Consider the following 17,656-nt stretch of genomic DNA (forward strand, 5'->3'; position numbering starts at 1 on the left):
CAGGTAAGTAGTTGCTGACATTGATTTGGTGGTCCAAGGATGTCAAGGCTGATTTTTCTTCATGGTTACAAGATGTCTGCTGCAGCTCCAACATCACATCATCATTCTAGGCAGGGAGAAACAGGAAGCTACAAAAAGACATAGCCCCATATTAGGAAAGTGTAACTTTTCCAGAAATCCCCAACAGACTTCTGCTTATGTCATATTAACTACCCCTTTGTAAAGAATGCTGGGAAATGTAGTTTTTAAGTTGGATACATTGCCATTATGAACAAAATTAGAGTTCTGTTAGTAAAGAAAACGAAGAGAGTGGATATTAACTAGTAGCATCTGCCACACTGGTTTCCACTCTATTAGATGTGTTCTGTACCTGTTCTCTATATGTCTTAATTTGCCTCTGCTGTTTTCCACCTTCTTGTCTTTTTGCTGTACATTCAGGGACATTTCCTTAATCTTATCTTCCAGATCATCATTTTTGTTTTTAGCTATTCACATTCTGTTATTTAGCCTATCCATTCAGTATTTTATTTTTTTATTTTTTTGTGAGGAAGATCAGCCCTGAGCTAACATCCGTGCTAATCCTCCTCTTTTTGCTGAGGAAAACCAGCTCTGAGCTAACATCTATTGCCAATACTCCTCCTTTTTTTTTTCCCCAAAGCCTCAATAGATAGTTGTATGTCATAGTCGCACATCCTTCTAGTTGTTGTATGTGGGATGTCGCCTCAGCACGGCCGGAGAAGCGGTGCATCGGTGCACGCCCGGGATCCGAACCCGGGCCGCCAGTAGCGGAGCACGCGCACTTAACCGCTAAGCCATGGGACCGGCCCCATTCAGTATTTTGTATTTCAGTAAATATATTTTTAATTTCCAAGAACTTTGTCTTTTCTCTTCTTGCAAGTAGCCTCTCCATGTCTCTGACTTTTGAAGTTCTGTTCTGCTTTCCAGAATTATCTTTTTCTTCCCTCTTCATTTTGGTTCTTCTTTCTTATGCTGTTGGTTTTTTTCAAATAGCTGATGATTCTTGGAAAGACATATCTGTAAGTGAAGGATTAGATGGATTAGTACAGATAGCTAGCATTCATTTTCTCTGGAGTTTTTTTTTTTTCTTTTCTGAGGAAGACTAGCCCTGAGCTAACATCCGATGCCAATCCTCCTCGTTTTGCTGAGGAAGATTGGCCCTGGGCTAACATCCGTGCTCATCTTCCTCCACTTTATATGGGACGCCGCCATAGCATGGCCCAATAAGTGGTGCGTTGGTGTGCGCCGGGAATCCGAACCCACGAACCCTGGGCCTCCACAGCAGAGCGCGCATACTTAACCGCTAGGCCACCGGGCCGGCCCCTCTCTGCAGTTCTTATGGCACTCTTGTTTTTGAAGTGTGTTCAATTTGTCAGTAACTTTTCTTCTATAGGTCTGAAGATTGAGATGTTTAAGTCTTGATGCCACTGAGTATTTCATAGCTAAAGACCAAAGTGAAGCTGCAGATAAAGGGAAATTCATTTACTCTTTCATTCATCTAGTCATTCTTTCAATAAATGAATGTCTACTATGTGCCAGGCACTGGGCTATACCCTGGAGATGCAGAGATGGATTGGTGGATTATGGGACAATAGGCTAGAATAGGAAATACAGGAAGGAAGAGAAGCAAGTTTTGGGAAAGGGCGATGATAACAAATCAGAGTTAAATCCTGTCTTTCAGAAGATTATGGACACGATGAGTTTTAGCTTCTGGTAGGATATTTAAATTGAGATGTGTCCAATGCATGGCTGGATATAGAAATCTGAAACTCAGGTGTTCTGGACTAGAGATACACATTTTGGAGTCAACAGCATAAAGGTGATGATGAAAACCATGAAATTGGATGAGATCACTCTGCAGTGGGCTGAAGATGGAACCCTGGACAAAAAAGTTTTGAAAGGCCGAGCTGAAGAGGAAAAGAGCTCACAGAGGGAGATAGGGAAGAAGTGAAACAGGAATGCTCAGGGTCACAGTGGGAATGGAGAGTGTCTGTTAATCCATCCATTTGGTTGAAGGAGCTCATTTGGTATTACTCAACTTGGGATAACCATTCCATTGGCACCAGTAGAGGTGGTCATTCACCAAACAGCCACTCTATCTCCTGCATGCTTCATAAGTGCCTGTGGCCTGCAGAAAACCTTGTAGCCCTACTTTCTTGGACTCATCAGGGTATTCCACAGTCTGGCTGCAACAGGGGAATAATAGTTCCTCCTGCCATTATCTCATTTGACTTTTGGAACAGCTCTGTTAAATAGGGAGAATTACCCCCATTGATAGGTGAGAAAGCTGAGGCTTTGGGAGATGGAATGACTTGTTAAAGGGTACACAGTAAGGTAGTGGCAGAACTAGAGCTAGAATTCAGGCCTCGATCGAGGATTCCTCACTGTAGGCCTGTGATCTTTCTGCTGTACCAACTGTCGTTGCAGGATGTCTGCTAGATTCTCTCATCCCATGAAAGACAGGATTTAACTCTGATTTGTTCTGTTTTCCTTTTGAAATTTCCTTTGCTGTCAGTTTATTTAAGGCATATTGCTGCTGCCTTCTCAAATAATATCTATGACAAATTATTTTAAAAAGTTAGGGATTAGTTAGCTTTCAGGACATTTCAAGGACAAGTAGGGCTACGTTTCTCCCCTCTCTGGCTCCATGTGTACATTCTGATGGGATGGAAAGTGGAAAAGACACAAGCTTTGGACACAGGCCTGAGTTCCGTGCTTTGCAGTGTGTGGACATTATTTGGATCATGATTCAGGAAAAAAAGTTTTTTGAGACATTTATGAGACTATCAGAAATTGCAACATGATTTAATATCTGATATTAAGCAGTTATTAAATTTTTTTAGTTTATAGTGATATTGTGGGTAGGTGAAAAAAAAGACCTTATTCTTTAAAAATATATACTGAAATATTTGTGGATGAAATGTTAGGCTATCTGGTATTTGCTTACAAAAGTAGTGGGATAGATGAGGGTATGGATTGGATGATTGTTGGGACAGAATGATTAGTACATGGTGATTCTGTCTACATTTATTTATGGTTGAAATTCTCCTTAAGATTTAGACCTGAAAAAGCAAAAATCCCAGTGCTGACACATTTGTCTTAAGTTAGGCAAACTACTTAACCTCTCTGAGCTTTAATTTTTTTATCTCTAAAATCAGATTTGTTATACCTATGTTGCAGGTTTGCTGGGAAAATTAGAGTAATATATGTGAAAAATATCTGGCATAGAACCTGATGTGAAGTAGTTAATCAATGAGCGCTATTTTGTTGTTGTTGTTATTTTAGGAGACTTGGACGACATTAAATCAGTTGTCTCTGAGCCCTGCGCTCCATGTTTCTTCAGCCAGGGACACTCTGGGCCTGAATGTGCTTCCACACCTCTCCACTACTAATAAGAAGGCTCTTTCTGTTTCCCAAGAGCAGTTTCCTAACCCTCGCTTTCTCCTTTCTCTAAAGCTACCCTAAATAAAGGGAGATTTAGTATAAGGGAATTTGAGAGATTCTATAGAACTCAAGGTCAGGAAATACAGGTTCATCTTGCAGTGAACTAGAACTGGAAAGCTGTCAGCAACCAAGGTAGCTACTCTGAATTTCCGCTTCATTTTTGCTCTCTGTAGATCAACAGTTGGCAAACTCTTTTTTGTAAAGGGCCAGTTAGTAAATATTTTAAGTTTTGTGGCTTCATACACGGTTGCAACTGCTTAACTCTGAAGTTCTAGTGTAAAAGAGCCATAGACAATCCATAAGTGGTGTGGCTGTGTTCCAGTAAAACTTTATTTGCAAAAAAAGGCAGAGGATGGATTTGGTCGGGGGCCTTAGTTTGCTGACCTCTGCTGTAGACTTCAACAGATTGGCTCCAATTACATGGATTCCATAATAGTGGCCTCCAGATGGCCCTGTCAGTCCCCAAGTCCACATCACCTAGCAATTCTAGATTCCTAGGAAAAGGGATCTGATTGACACACACATATATATACATATCCCCTTGGGGTGGAGCAGGTGCCATGGGTAGTCTCTTCTGAGAAGAGGGCACAAAGGGTGTGGGCAGTGGGCAGCTCTTAGAGAAAAAAAGTATGAGGATAGGCTGGGTATGTACCCCAAGGTACCACATAGACCCAAGAAGATCACCTGTTTATTCTGCTTTTATCTCTTATAGTATAAAAAAACTGTAGTTTTTTTAATATTAAGGGACCCATTTTGTAGAATTAAACATACAGTCAAGCACCGCATAACAACAGTTCAGTCAAGGATGGACCATGTATACGACAGTGGTTCTATAAGATTCGTACCATATAGCCTAGGTGTGTAGTAGGCTATATACCATTTAGGTTTGTGTAAGTACACTCGGTAATGTTCGCACAATGACGAAATCACTTAAGGATGCATTTCTCAGATCGTATTCCCATCGTTAAGTGAGTTGTGACTGTATTTGAGTATGAAATCTAGTAAAAAATTAACTGTAGTGCACATTTTAAAGTTTAAACGTTGCTGAACAATAACAATCTCTGGATGCCTGTTGTTTCACTCTAATACTTACTGTGGAATTTACACCTAAGCTGTTTTCCTTTCTTTTGTGTGTAGGAGATCTGTCATAACCTAGGAGTTTGCTACATTTATCTGAAACAGTTCAACAAGGTAATTCATAGAAATGGCGGTGGCGATTGAGTGGTTGGTGGGGCTTTCACTGAGGGTACACTTGTTAGAGAGGTGCCATTGCTCATTTTGTATTATTCCTAGTGCTTGCAGAGATTTTTGGAAGTAAAAATTGAAAGTGCCATTTCAGTTGTCCTTTGGTACCCATGGAGGATTGGTTCCAGGACTCCCCGAGGATACCAAAAATTGTGGATGTCTAAGTCCCTTAGTTGGCCCTCCATATCCTTGGGTTCTGCATCCATGGATTTAACCAACTGCAGATCGTAAACATATTTAACGATGCGGAGGGCAGACTGTACGTTTATCTCCGTTTTTACTGTCATTTGTCATTATCCATATGGGTTTTTTTTCTGCTTTTAACAAGAAAACGACAAATTCTAGAAATATTATGAGAGAATGGCATTCTAATTGCTTTTGTCCTCTCTTTTCTCCACCCCCAGTTTAACTTCTCAGTAAACAAACAATAGTCAATAAAACTTAGATATCAAAAAGTGGACCCTTAAGTCTTAAAAGTGTAATCATGACCATGTGAACTATCTTATGCTCTGATGGCAACTGATTTTAGTTCTTAAGGTCGTTGGAAATGAATTTTAAGTTTTAAGTGGATCTGATTTCTGGGAGTTTCAGTTTTTAAGATTATTTTCCGTGTGAGAATTTATATTTCATTATGATTAAGCGGTAGACTCTAAGGCTCTTATATCAGATGGAACATTTGAGTTTACGTTGGTACTCAGATAAAAAAATGTGTATATCTTAATTGAGGGATAACTAAATTATTGAGAGCTCTGAAAGTTACGATAGTAGGGTTGGGTAGAGTTTCCTTCATAAAGCTCCCACTTAATGATTGTGAAGTTTTATTCTCCTTTCTCCAGTGCTGACAGGACTGAGAATCTGAGTTGGTTAATGCCCATTTGACAGTGTTTAATTTGTGTCAGTTTGCAAACTGATGCAACCTAATCTATCCCTCAGGGGTATGAAAAAAAAGTGTACATCAGCAGTTGAGGTACTGAGAGTAACTTTTTCTCCTGTGAGATATATAATAAATAACTAATATATATTAAAAATACATATATTTAGTGGGTCCCTTAGGTCTTTTGGGCAGACCTACAGTGTTATATACTCGTTAGGAGATTTTTCTCTTTAGAGGATATTCCAAGCAAGTACATTTCTATTCACAGGATTATTCAGAGCCAGGGGAGAGGTGTGATTCGTCTTTGGTCAGACTTGTACTGAGGAGGAGGAGAATTATATTTAGATTTAATTCTAAAGCTATCAGAGCAAATACAACACTTGGCATTTATGTAAATACTTGTTGACTAAACAAAGCCCTTTTGATCATCTACTGGGATTTAAGCTCTTCCAGAGCAAGTAGTTTGTTTTGTTAGCTCTAGTATACCTAGCACCTAGAACAACAGGCAGTCAGTGAACACATGTTGAGTGCATAAATGAGAACAATCCATTCATTCATTCATCAAAATATTGGTGAGGAGGATGAGGTCCACCCTGGTGAAGGCTGTGCAGTTGGTCAGCGGTGCAGCTGGGACTGAGTTCAGGGCAATACTACTGTATACTGTACTATGATGTCCCTTTTGACTTATGAAGTATGAGTTATGGGTATGAATATTAAGAAGCAGAAAGCACTCAGAAAAGTTAACCATCTTGTATGAACTCTCCCAAGTGGCTCCAGAGATAGATGCCCCATGTTACCAGCTGTCTGGTCAGCAAGCACAGTTTTGGTATATTTTGGTTTCTCAGGCAGTGGGGGCTGTTTGCTGAAATGGGATGTTCTTACATTAGTACAGCAGGAGCTGTCTTTACATTAGCCATACAAAGCCATTGTCCTTCCATGGTAGTGATTTGGTTCTTTTTACTCCACCAATCTTATTAGGCACAAGACCAGCTGCACAACGCACTACATCTTAACAGGCATGATCTGACTTACATAATGCTGGGGAAGATCCACTTGCTGGAGGGAAACTTGGACAAGGCCATTGAAATCTACAAGAAAGCAGTGGAGTAAGTGTGTCTGTTTCCTTTAGAGCAACCAGAAACTTAAAAAAATGGGAGCAGACATATGAACTCCCAAGCCTAAGACAGAGTATATGTGACTGATTACTAGTTGTATGAGTTAGAGTAAAGGGTAAGCTAAAGTTAAGAGCTCCCAATGGCTTAAATAAGGAAGACTTGTGTTTCTTTTTCACCTATCAGTATGGCTGGTCTAGCCTAGCTGGGCAGCTCTGCTCCACAAGGTCAATCGGGGATCCAGGTTTCTTCCTTGTTAACCCACCATTCCTTAGGTTGTTGTCTTCACCTGCATAGTTGAAGCTGACTTACTGTAGCATCCATGTTCCAGGCTGTGGGGGGGGGGGAGGTGGTACAGAAACTAAGTACTGAATAAGCAGCTTGTAGTAAGTTTTAAATGGCCCAGAAGTTGCAAACATTGTCCTGCTCACATTTCATGGTTCAAAATTAGTGAGGTGGCCACACTTAGCTACAAGGGAGGTGGGCACACATGTGCTCAGGAGGAAGGAGAGAATAGATTTTGGAGTCAGCTGGCAGTCTGCCATTGTGGTTTTAAACTTTATAGCAGACCTTTTATTTCCAGAGGTATTAGGGTCAGAAATCTCCTGGTTCAGTAATAAACATTTGGCCTTATTAGCATGAGACCCATATGTTGTTTTTTAAAACATCCTTATGGTAGGCCAAACCCTTGTTGATAATGGAACTGACTGGCTATCCCAGAATGGTGTTCCACGTTTCCTCTCTAGGGACACATGTTGTCTTTTCTATATAGCGTCTTGTCTTGTTTCTTATAGTGGGATAGCTGTAGCAAAATGCTTTAGTGTCTCATTTGTTTGTTTGGTCACTTACCATAATGCCGAGTCTTTGGTTCAGAGTCTATTGTTCCTGATAATTAGACTCTGAATTAAACTTAGATTTCTGTTTAATTTGTTAATTACCTTTGTCGTCTACTATAGTAGCAACTTTTCTGGTTATATCAGTCACAACACTGCTTTCTGAATTTTCTTCAACCACATTTTGTGTCTAAAAAGACATAAAAATCCCTTGGTTTATTAAGCTACTTTTGTCATAAAAAGAGGCTAAGTTTATATGGACGAGGAGGAAGGAGCCCATGTAGCAGATGTTAAGCTTCTGTGGTGCTGGGTGGAAGCCTTGTTCCCTGACTCCTGCCTTCCAGAATTTGGCTCTTTGAGATTAGCTCACATAAATCTGGAGAGTGACATTCTTACAGTGGCTGGTCAAAGACTTAAGTCACTAAAATTCCCCGGGAAGAAGAGGAGACAGTTGAGCATTTGGAGCCTTACTGAGAATGTAGAGACCATTGTTTATGACCCACAGCTTTAGAGATAATAGTCATGTTTTGGTGGGGGGATGGATGCCGCCAGAATCGTGGAAGTTACTTATTTGGTTTGGGGGAGAGAGGTGATCGAAATGGATACTTATTATGGCAGAAAGTGAAGGGCAAATACTCAGCTGGACTGTGTAAGCTCTGTTTGGCCAGCTCAGGCCTTCCCTGGCTGGGGCTTTGGCTGTCTGGTTCTGGCCTCCCCATAGGTAACCAGCGCCCTACCTCTTTCCTTAGGAGGAAACATTGTTCCTCACCTTTTAGCATTTTCACTGTTGAAACTCTCTGATGATCCTGTAGTCAGATGTCTCAGCTCACTGTTGCTTTGGTTTTGTGACAAAGACAAATGAGGGATTGGAACGCAGATAATCTTTTACTTAAGCCAACATTTATTCCCCAAGGCCAATGGCCAGTTTTTTCTTAGAGCTAGTATGTGACTTCCTTCTTTTGTTTAGTTTGGCTATTTAGTATGGCTTTTTGTTTAATATGGAGAGCAGAGTGTTAGGGGCCTTGGGATCCTAACTTACATAGAAAATTATGCTGGCTGGCATTGTGAGTACAGTGAGAACAGGAAAAAAATTCCCACAAGAGGGAACTGGCTAAAACTTATTGTCTTCTAGACTGACTTGGTTTATAAAGCATTGTTCTTTAATTCTATCAGTGTAATCAGGACAGTCACACAAAATATTCCATAGGTTCTTTCTCAGGACAGTCCTGAGAAAGGAGTCTGGATTCTAAGTCCCATTTCTTTCTTGCTGAGCAATCCTCCAGGGATTGACAGGGTTGAGATGAGCTACTTTTGAAGGAAATTCCCAAATCACCTTCGGGAATTTCCATGGGGAATGGGAGGAGCAATAGTGTCTCGCAGGTGTTGCAAGAGGGCACGTGACTATGCGCATGTCTCGGTGTCTCTTCTACACGTCTTGTCACTCTCTGAGCATCTTCTCTGTTGATCTCTGTGTTGCAGGTTCTCACCAGAAAATACAGAACTTCTTACAACTTTAGGCTTACTCTACTTACAGGTAATGAGAACTCTTGACTCATTCGTGCATTGATGTTGGAAATGCCTTTGGATTTGTGTGTACTGTGGTTTCCCTGCAGTTTGATTTTACTTTAACACGTTTTACTAAAGGTCATCTGAAGCACATGAACTTTACTCTCTGCATTTGATATTCTTTGTCTGCTAAGGGATTTAACTTAATTTTCTGCATTCTGAAGCAGACAGATCTGTTTGAGCCTAGTGCAATTATAATTCTTATCCATTCAAGGGAAGAGCAAATATGAGAAATAACTGTCTGGTCAGGGGGCTGGCATTTTGTTGTGGGGGGAGAAACTGTGACACTATTAGGACTTTGAGGTAAAGGCTATTTTTATTGCTCCTTCTTCCCAGCCAGGTCCTATAGGCAAGGAGAAGGCAAAGCATTATGTAGAAAAAAAAGTCTCTTCTCCCCTCCACATTCCTGAGTATGAATGGAATTCTTTAGCTCCATCACTTCTCTGTATCAGCCTGAGTACCCAGGGCCCAGGGATCGCTGAGGGGCCTTTCCCTGCCCCCTACTAACTCCCCAAGTTCCCTGCGCAGCTGATCCTGCCTCCAGTTCTGCCTCTGTGCTGCCCTGTTTGTTTCATTTTTCTTTAAAAGGAATCAGGAGCTTAACCCTGGGCCTTCCTGGGCTTTGGCTTGGGAGGTGGCCCCAGGGGAGATGAGGCCAACCAGCCCATTTCCTGCCAGGAGGCATTAGTGTGGAACAGCACTAGTGTGGCAGAGCTGGTTCCTGGCAAATAGACCCTTTGACCTTATTACGGGGACAAATCAACAAAATGGGGAGGGGGGCATAAGTGTGAGGATTTTTAGCTTTCTTTTTTTAGCTTTCTTTTTTAATCTAGTATCTGTAGCTTTTTTTTTTTTGTCAAGAGAACTAAGAAAAATCAGGGTGTTTGTTCAGAGTCTGGCTGGCCAGACTCCTTAACTGCCATTCTTCCCTGATATAATTCTCTGGCTTGCTTTTTCTCCAAGCTTGGCATTTACCAGAAGGCATTTGAACACCTTGGAAATGCACTGACTTACGACCCTACCAACTACAAGGTATTGTGGGCTGTCAAACCCCAGAGCCCTCACATGGGTGGTCCCACTGCTCCTAGAGGTGATCTGGTCCTAGAAAGCATTTTGCATACCTAAGAAATTAGCTTTTTCTTATAAAAATTATAAATAAATGTGGCTCTTCTATTTGAAAATATTGTAAAATGTTGGTGCTCTGCTTCCTATTTCCTAAAAGAGCACATTTGTTATAACAGGCCCGTAACCTATGCAGAAAGCAAAATCGTAGTGCTGGTAAAGTTTTATGTGTTACTCAGGAAATTAGCAAAGCCTCCACAACTTCTGTCAAAAATAATTCTGGTGAAATGACTTCTAGATTATTAATGAATTTGTAATTACAACTTTTGTGCAGCTCTGACTTTGGGGATGAGAAGATCATCAAGTGGATGAATATTATTGAGGGAGAGACAGCAGAACAGGCTGTTTGGGGAAGGATAGACTCAGTCCTGTCTCGAAAGTCATATTAGCATGGCTCCATCAGCCCCCCACCGTGGCATCTTTCCTTAGAGAAATGAAAGGGCTGGACCGATGAAGCTTAAAGTTGACTTAGGAGCTGTACCTTAAGTGGCCAAAGACAGGTGTATTTTTGAGTTGTCTAGTGCACTTGGTGTACCAGGTAGGGGCTGCAAGGAACAGATTAAAGGCAGGTTTTACTTAACGAGCCCTGATACTCTGAAATATTGACTTCCCTGGCTAGAAGGAGGAAACAAATGAGCTGGATAGAGTCAGTGACATTTTATCTTTTTTTTTTCTGTACTGTGCCAAAGAGAGCCACAGTGTGGGGTGTGGGGACACTCCTCATGAGCATTTTGTCCCAGTAGCTTGAATATATATATGTCCCTGGAAGAAGTTTTTTAGTGCCATCTATGCTAATGGGCCTGCTGGGAGTATCTACACCCAAGAAGGCTGCTTCACTACTCCAGTCCTTTGGGAATGACTGTATTATCAACTTTCCATATCCTGTGTTCTCAGGCCATTTTGGCAGCAGGCAGCATGATGCAGACCCATGGGGACTTTGATGTTGCCCTCACCAAATACAGAGTTGTAGCTTCTGCTGTTCCAGAAAGTCCTCCACTCTGGAATAACATTGGAATGTGCTTCTTTGGCAAGAAGAAATACGTGGCAGTGAGTGTCTCCTCATCTTCCTTGTTTGTGTTCAGGCCTGCAGTTATTGGGTCTGTTAAGCTTGCCCCAACCTCTCATCGAGTGCCCCCTCTCCCCTGCAGGCTATCAGCTGCCTGAAACGAGCCAACTACTTGGCACCCTTTGATTGGAAGATTCTGTATAATTTGGGCCTTGTCCACCTAACCATGCAGCAGTATGCATCAGCTTTCCACTTTCTCAGTGCAGCCATCAACTTCCAGCCAAAGATGGGGGAGCTCTACATGCTCTTGGCCGGTAAGAGACATTTATGTGCAGAGCCCCCTCCGCAGTTTGTAACAAGGGAAAAATGAATTAGAATCATAGGAGGCCAGTGGTTAAATGCCCCATGGAAGCCATTCCCTTACAGATCCCATACGAATCTGGATTACTGTCCTAGAGCTTAAAGAAATATGAAAGAAAAAGATGACAAAGCACTTGGTTGCTTCTAACTTGGGGGAATTTCACTCAGAGACCAACAGGTTAAATCAAGATCATCCCTAGTTCATCTTTTACCAATCGCTTTCCCTTGGCTTGACAATTCATTTTTATATGTATTGAGTCCAACTAAGTTCCAGATATCATCAAGTGTTAAGAGCCTGGGCTTTAGGTAGGGTCCTGCCCCCACTACTTACTAGATACATCTCATAGGGCCGATGAGAGGATTACATGATTAAACAATCTATGAATGTTAACTATTAGTTTTGTTGTCATTATATAATTGGTCTATTATCAATGTTGTTATTGTTACTATGATATAAAAGTACTAACTAAATATTTCTGGGGGATATTTCTCCATATACTAAACTTACTAAATATATGCCCAAAAGCAGTTTCTCTGTTCTCATTGACGGTGGTCTTCAGGTGGTTTTTTTGGTCATTATTTTGGGGTTCTTATATTTATAAGAGAAAGGTTGCAATAGCAAATTGAGTGGTGGTTATTTGGGGGTTGCCTGAATACAAAGATAGCCCAGTTGTAATGGGATATAGGAGTGTAAACAAATAGCCATACTGTAAGGCATAAGCAGCAATTCTAACTTCACAAAGTAGAGATGGCCTTCACACTGGGTTTGAAAGATAAGCTGGAATTCAATAGCACAGAATGGCTGAGGAGCCACTGAACAAAGGCATGTAGCCATGAAATTGCATGATGTAGCCTGCAGTTAGTGGGCAATAGTGTTATAGAATGTAGGGAGAGATGAGTCAGGAAAGATAGTCTGGGGTCACACTGAGGGCCATGAGTATAGTGCGAGGACTTTATTCTAGAGGCCGTGTTTTTCCAATTGTACTCCTAGATCTCCTCTTAAGTGTCTCATAGAAGTGAGGGTGCATGGTTGGTGGGGAGGTGGAGTGGGCAGAGCTTCCAGAGCAGCTCTGTTTTTGTTTGTTTTATAGATCAGGCTTCCAGAAAATAGTGAATAAAAAGGGGAGAGTGTTCTGTTGTTAAACAAAAGTTTAAAGATCATGGTTATGGGTAATGGAGAACCAGTGAGAATTCTTTTTTTTTTTTTTTTTTTGGTGAGGAAGATTGGCTCTGAGCTAACATCTGTTGCCAATCCTCTACTTTTTGCTGAGGAAGATTAGCCTTGAGCTAACGTCTGTGCCCATCTTCCTCGATCCTGTATGTGGGACGCCACCACACATGGCTTGATGAGCAGTGTGTAGGTCTGTGCCAAAGCAGAGCACGTGAACTGAACCATGCCACCCAGCCAGCCCCAAGGATTCTTAAGTAGATAGTGACGTGGTTAGATTTGTTTGTAAGTCAGTGAGATACCTGGCAGCACTGTGGCAAGTGGATGGAGGCAGGTGGGGACATTGCTAGGAGGACAAAATGGAGAGTCTAAACAACTTGGACCTGAACAAGGGCAATGTCAGAAAAAAACCTGCAAAAAATGGGCTTCACAGAACTTGACAACTGATTAGCTGTGGAGAGGGAACTGCTGAAGAAGATGACACCAGGTATCTAGGCTGAATGAGTAGATGGTGCTACCAGGAGCTGAGAGGGCAAAGTAGGAGTTAAGCTTGGGGGCTGAATGAACTGTGGCTTGAAACATTCCTTTTGTTTTCTAAGCTGGGCTCTCCAGCCACAGTGCTCACTTTCTTTGTTGCAGTGGCTCTGACCAATCTGGAAGATACAGAGAATGCCAAGAGAGCCTACGCAGAAGCAGTCCGCCTGGATAAGTAAGCTAGCTGCTCTGTCGGGAATGGTAATGGGGAGGCTGGACTCTGTAATAAAGCCACGAGGTGGCGCCATAGCACCGGCATCGCCCAAGTCTCCATGACCTTTGTACACAGCAGGCCTAAGTGTGGAAGGATGTGGTTCCTAAGCATGCAGTGGCTCAGCAGGAACTGACACTAGCTCTTTCTGAGAAAATGTCTCCAGCCCCCAGTTTAGTAGTCAGGAGGCCAGTGACAGAGCTGGCAGTGGGCTTGGGTTGTTGATAGCCATGGGCAAGCTGGAATATCAGATGGGACTTTGGGCTCAGTTTAATCTAAGATAAACTTGACTTTCCCAGGATTTATTCCACTGGCATCTTCTAGGCAGCAGGGTAGGGATCCCTTTTTCAACCCTGCCCTGATGGTCTCTGTTGAGGGTTGAGATGTCAGACTTGATCCCAATACCTGCTTTGCTGGTTGGGCAATTAATTCCTTGATTCTTCTTCACAGGGCCACACTGCATGAGTGTTCCCACCTTGCTGCAGAATGGAGAAATGTCTGCTTCACCAGTTTTGTTTTGTTTTTGTGTAATGAGAAGGATTTCTAAAGGAGCATTTGTTGCAAAGCCCCAGCTCCATAGAATCCCTGTCTCTTTGCCACAGGTGTAACCCTTTAGTAAACCTGAACTATGCTGTGCTGCTGTACAACCAGGGCGAGAAGAGAGGTGCCCTGGCCCAGTATCAGGAGATGGAGAAGAAAGTCAACCTACTCAAGGACAGTAGCTCTCTGGAATTTGACTCTGAGGTGTGTCTTTTACTAGCTGCCAGGAGTCATAAACAAGCTGTCAGGAGACTTTTGAATCAAGCCCAAATAATCCAAATATAAGGTATTATAGGCTTATGCCTGTTTTGGCTTTGTTCCTGGCAGCATGCATTCTTCAGTTAGTAACAGCCTGAGAAAAAACTTTCCTAGAAGAAAATAACAAGAGGAAATTTAGGCTTACTGAGTTATCTGTTACTGATACTACAACTCATCTGAGTTGAGGTCTGTGTCTCTTTGTAGTGTCCTCCCACTTCTCATGTAGGAAGGGCAGGAGGTTAGCCCAGTAACGCATCAAACTTGAATTGTTGGGTTTTGAGATCCTGTATGAGCCCCCTTGCGTTCCACTATGGGCAGTCTGTGTTCTCTGCTGTTTGAGATGATTTCCTTGCAATAAGTACTTCCTCCCCCAAGTGTTAGTACCATTTCAGCTACCCGCCTCAGTTGAAGGCCTAGGAAGAGGTGAGTAGGCTTGTGTCTACTGGTCATGCCTGTGACTCTTTCTTTCTTCCCATGTGGGCACAAGATGGTGGAGATGGCCCAGAAGTTGGGAGCTGCTCTCCAGGTTGGGGAGGCACTGGTGTGGACTAAACCAGTTAAAGATCCCAAATCAAAGCACCGGAGCACTTCAGCCAGCAAAGCCGCCAATTTCCCGCAGCCTCTGGGCTCTAATCAAGCTCTAGGACAGGCAATGTCTTCAGCAGCTGCATACAGGAAGCCCCCCTCAGGTAGGAGGCTACACGCCCCATGTACCTGCAAAGAGATTACAGCTTTGAGTGAAGCTTGCACTTTTCAGACTCAGAACATGTCCAGTGTAGTGTTGCCTAGAAGGGGAAAAAAGCCACAGGGTGATACATTACATACCTTCTGTTATGTAGTCTTGCTTTAATTTTCACCGCCTTATCCTAAGTCAGCATGGTGCAGGTAATTAGATTTCTTTCAGTGAGTCATTGAAGGCAAACGTGACTGCTGCTTTATTTCCCCAGTTGTGGTCTTCCTTCATAGCTGCAAAGATATACCACAGTCCCACGAGTCTCAGAAACTATGGGGTTTCTTCTTGGAATTTGACAGTGAAATAATGATTTCTTCTGGAGTTGTGGAACTGAGAAGTCAAGCTGTTTGTTTTGTTACTAGGTGCTGGAGGAACATCCCAGCTCACAAAGCCACCATCTCTTCCTTTGGAGCCAGAGCCCACTGTGGAAGCACATCCAACTGAAGCATCAGCACAAATAAGAGAAAAATAGGAGTAAGATGATCCCAGAGTAGGAGTTTCTTTGGCAAGGATGTACCAGATTAGGAAAGGTCACATGACCCAGGCAAGATGCAGGCCAGTATGTTCCCTGGGCACCTCGAAGTTAAAATGCACAACACAGAGTATCTTATGATGATCATGAGGAGGCTGAGGCCTGTGCAGCCCCCCGGTGGCCCCATCAGCCAAGAAGTAGAGAGAAGACAGCCCAGACAGGTCCTTTAAGAACTGAGAGCAAGGCTCATGGCTCTATGTATGTAGTTCCAAGGGCCAGTGGGGCGCGTGACACTGTTTGCTTTTGAAAGGACTTTTATCTCCTGGCTGACTGACCCCTTCCTTTGTGGGGGGAGAGTCTGAGATAGACCTCTGCTCAGTAGCCCTGTCATGACGAAGCCTTGGCTTAGCTGCGGTGATCCTCAGGCTGTAGGGTATTATCAGCCCTCAGGGCAAACACAAATCTTGGGTTAATAATCCAGCTCTAATAGTCTGCATCTGAAGGAAAAAAAAACGATGAAAAGAAGCTCTGTAAACTGAGGCCCAGCCTGTTGAGTATCCCAGCTGCACTTGCCCAAGGGAATCCAGAACAAGTCCCTGTATCTTTTTCTTGAGAGAGGTCGGAGTGTAGAGGCAGATCATGTCCGTATGATAAGGAGTAGGAATGAAGGGCTGGTCTGGTATCAGCACCAAGGATTAAAAGAAAAAAGGAAGAGCTGCTTCTTTCTTTTTTTTTTAAATAGTTATTTATTTATTTAGTGTGTTTGTGCGTGCACAAGGAAAATCAGCCCTGTGCTAACATCCATGCCCATCCTCTTTTTGCTGAGGGAAGACTGGCCCTGAGCTAACATCCATGCCCATCTCCTCCACTTTATATGGGACACTGCCACAGGATGGCCTGACAAGCGGTGTGTCGGTGCACTGTTGGTGCACGCCCGGGATCCGAACCCGGGCTGCCAGCAGCGGAGTGCGCACACTTAACTGCGACGCCACGGGGCCAGCCCCAGGAAGAGCCCCAGGAAGAGGAATTTTCATGTAAGACAATCAATGATACCACTGACCAGATGCTATCAATACATTATTTATATGTCCTTTTAGACTAAAGATTATGTATCCTCATCCCTTTGGGGAAAGTTGTTATTCAGGTATAAAAATAAGAGATCACAATAAAAACTTTTTAAAAGAACCTATGATCACACTCTTCCCTTACCTACTTCCAAGCCTAGTTTGAAACTGGCGGAGGAACCTCAAGGCCAGCTTCCTACTTGGTGCTAGCACAGCCTCTGCGGCAGCCCTGATGGATGGCAGGCCAGCAGTTTGCTTGAGGCTAGTCCCCATTTTGCACTTAAAGTGCCCTTTAATCAATCACCATAATTTGAAGGTGGAGGACTGATGTACTGCCAAACCAAACTATGTTTGGAGTTCTTTATGACTGGGAAGCAGCAGCTGAGCAGAAAACTCTTCACTTCTCATACATCAGAAATAAACAGCAAGGTATCAGAAGTGATACCCTTACCCATGCAGCTGGTATGTGGCAGAACTAGGATTTGCACCTGAGCAACTGAGAAAGCTCACTTCTCTATCAGTGTGGAGTCTAGTGTGCCTGTGACTGGAAAGGTCTTGGTGAGAAATAATGAAGGTGTAAAAACTCAGAGATGGAGAGGAGGAGGGAGGTATGAGCGAGATTTATGAGGTAAAATCAACAGAAATTGGGGACTGACTGGCTGTGGGCGATAAGCACAGACTGTAAGATGGGTACTCGTTGCTGGGGAGAGTTACACAGGTCAGAGTAGAGGAACACTGGGGGATCAGAGTTGAGGGTTGTGGAGTCTAGTTTTAGACATGTTTATCTGTCTTTGAGACATCCAAATGATGACGCCCACGAGACACTTGAATAGCTAGATTTCAGGTGTGAAATCTAGTTTGAAGATAAAGATTGAGGAGTAATTTAGTTTTGGGTGATAGCTGAAACTATATATTTGAAAGGAGTAAGGAGTAAGTAGGAATAAGATGACGGGGGACCAAAAATGGAGAACCAGTATCTAAAGGGAGAAGCAGAGAGCTCACAAAGGAGACAGACAGGAAAAGCAGATGATACAAGAGGAAAACCAGGAGCGCAGCGTTAGGGAAGGCCAAGGAAGAGGAGGTTCAGGAAGGGAAT

At 42.8% G+C, this 17,656-nt stretch overlaps 1 protein-coding gene across 4 annotated transcripts in view; it reads left to right on the plus strand.

Annotated features, from left to right (window-relative positions):
* The window catches only part of BBS4 (Bardet-Biedl syndrome 4), a 61,752-nt gene extending 44,434 nt beyond the window's left edge, over positions 1–17,318 (plus strand). The window contains exons 7-17 of one of the 4 annotated variants that reach the window (XM_058542018.1): positions 4,600–4,653; positions 6,560–6,687; positions 9,006–9,060; positions 10,056–10,124; positions 11,109–11,261; positions 11,363–11,534; positions 13,388–13,457; positions 14,096–14,237; positions 14,779–14,980; positions 15,387–15,498; positions 16,323–17,318. In XM_058542018.1, coding sequence (XP_058398001.1) covers positions 4,600–4,653; positions 6,560–6,687; positions 9,006–9,060; positions 10,056–10,124; positions 11,109–11,261; positions 11,363–11,534; positions 13,388–13,457; positions 14,096–14,237; positions 14,779–14,980; positions 15,387–15,496 — 1,155 coding nt within the window. In that variant the 3' untranslated portion in view covers positions 15,497–15,498; positions 16,323–17,318. Of the gene's footprint in view, positions 1–4,599; positions 4,654–6,559; positions 6,688–9,005; positions 9,061–10,055; positions 10,125–11,108; positions 11,262–11,362; positions 11,535–13,387; positions 13,458–14,095; positions 14,238–14,778; positions 14,981–15,386 lie in introns of all 4 variants that reach the window. The other 3 variants (XM_058542020.1, XM_058542017.1, XM_058542019.1) reach the window with 3 other exon arrangements.
* The last annotated feature ends 338 nt before the right edge of the window (positions 17,319–17,656 follow it).

Source organism: Diceros bicornis, chromosome 5 (assembly GCF_020826845.1).
Source record: "Diceros bicornis minor isolate mBicDic1 chromosome 5, mDicBic1.mat.cur, whole genome shotgun sequence".
Lineage (NCBI taxonomy): Eukaryota > Metazoa > Chordata > Mammalia > Perissodactyla > Rhinocerotidae > Diceros > Diceros bicornis.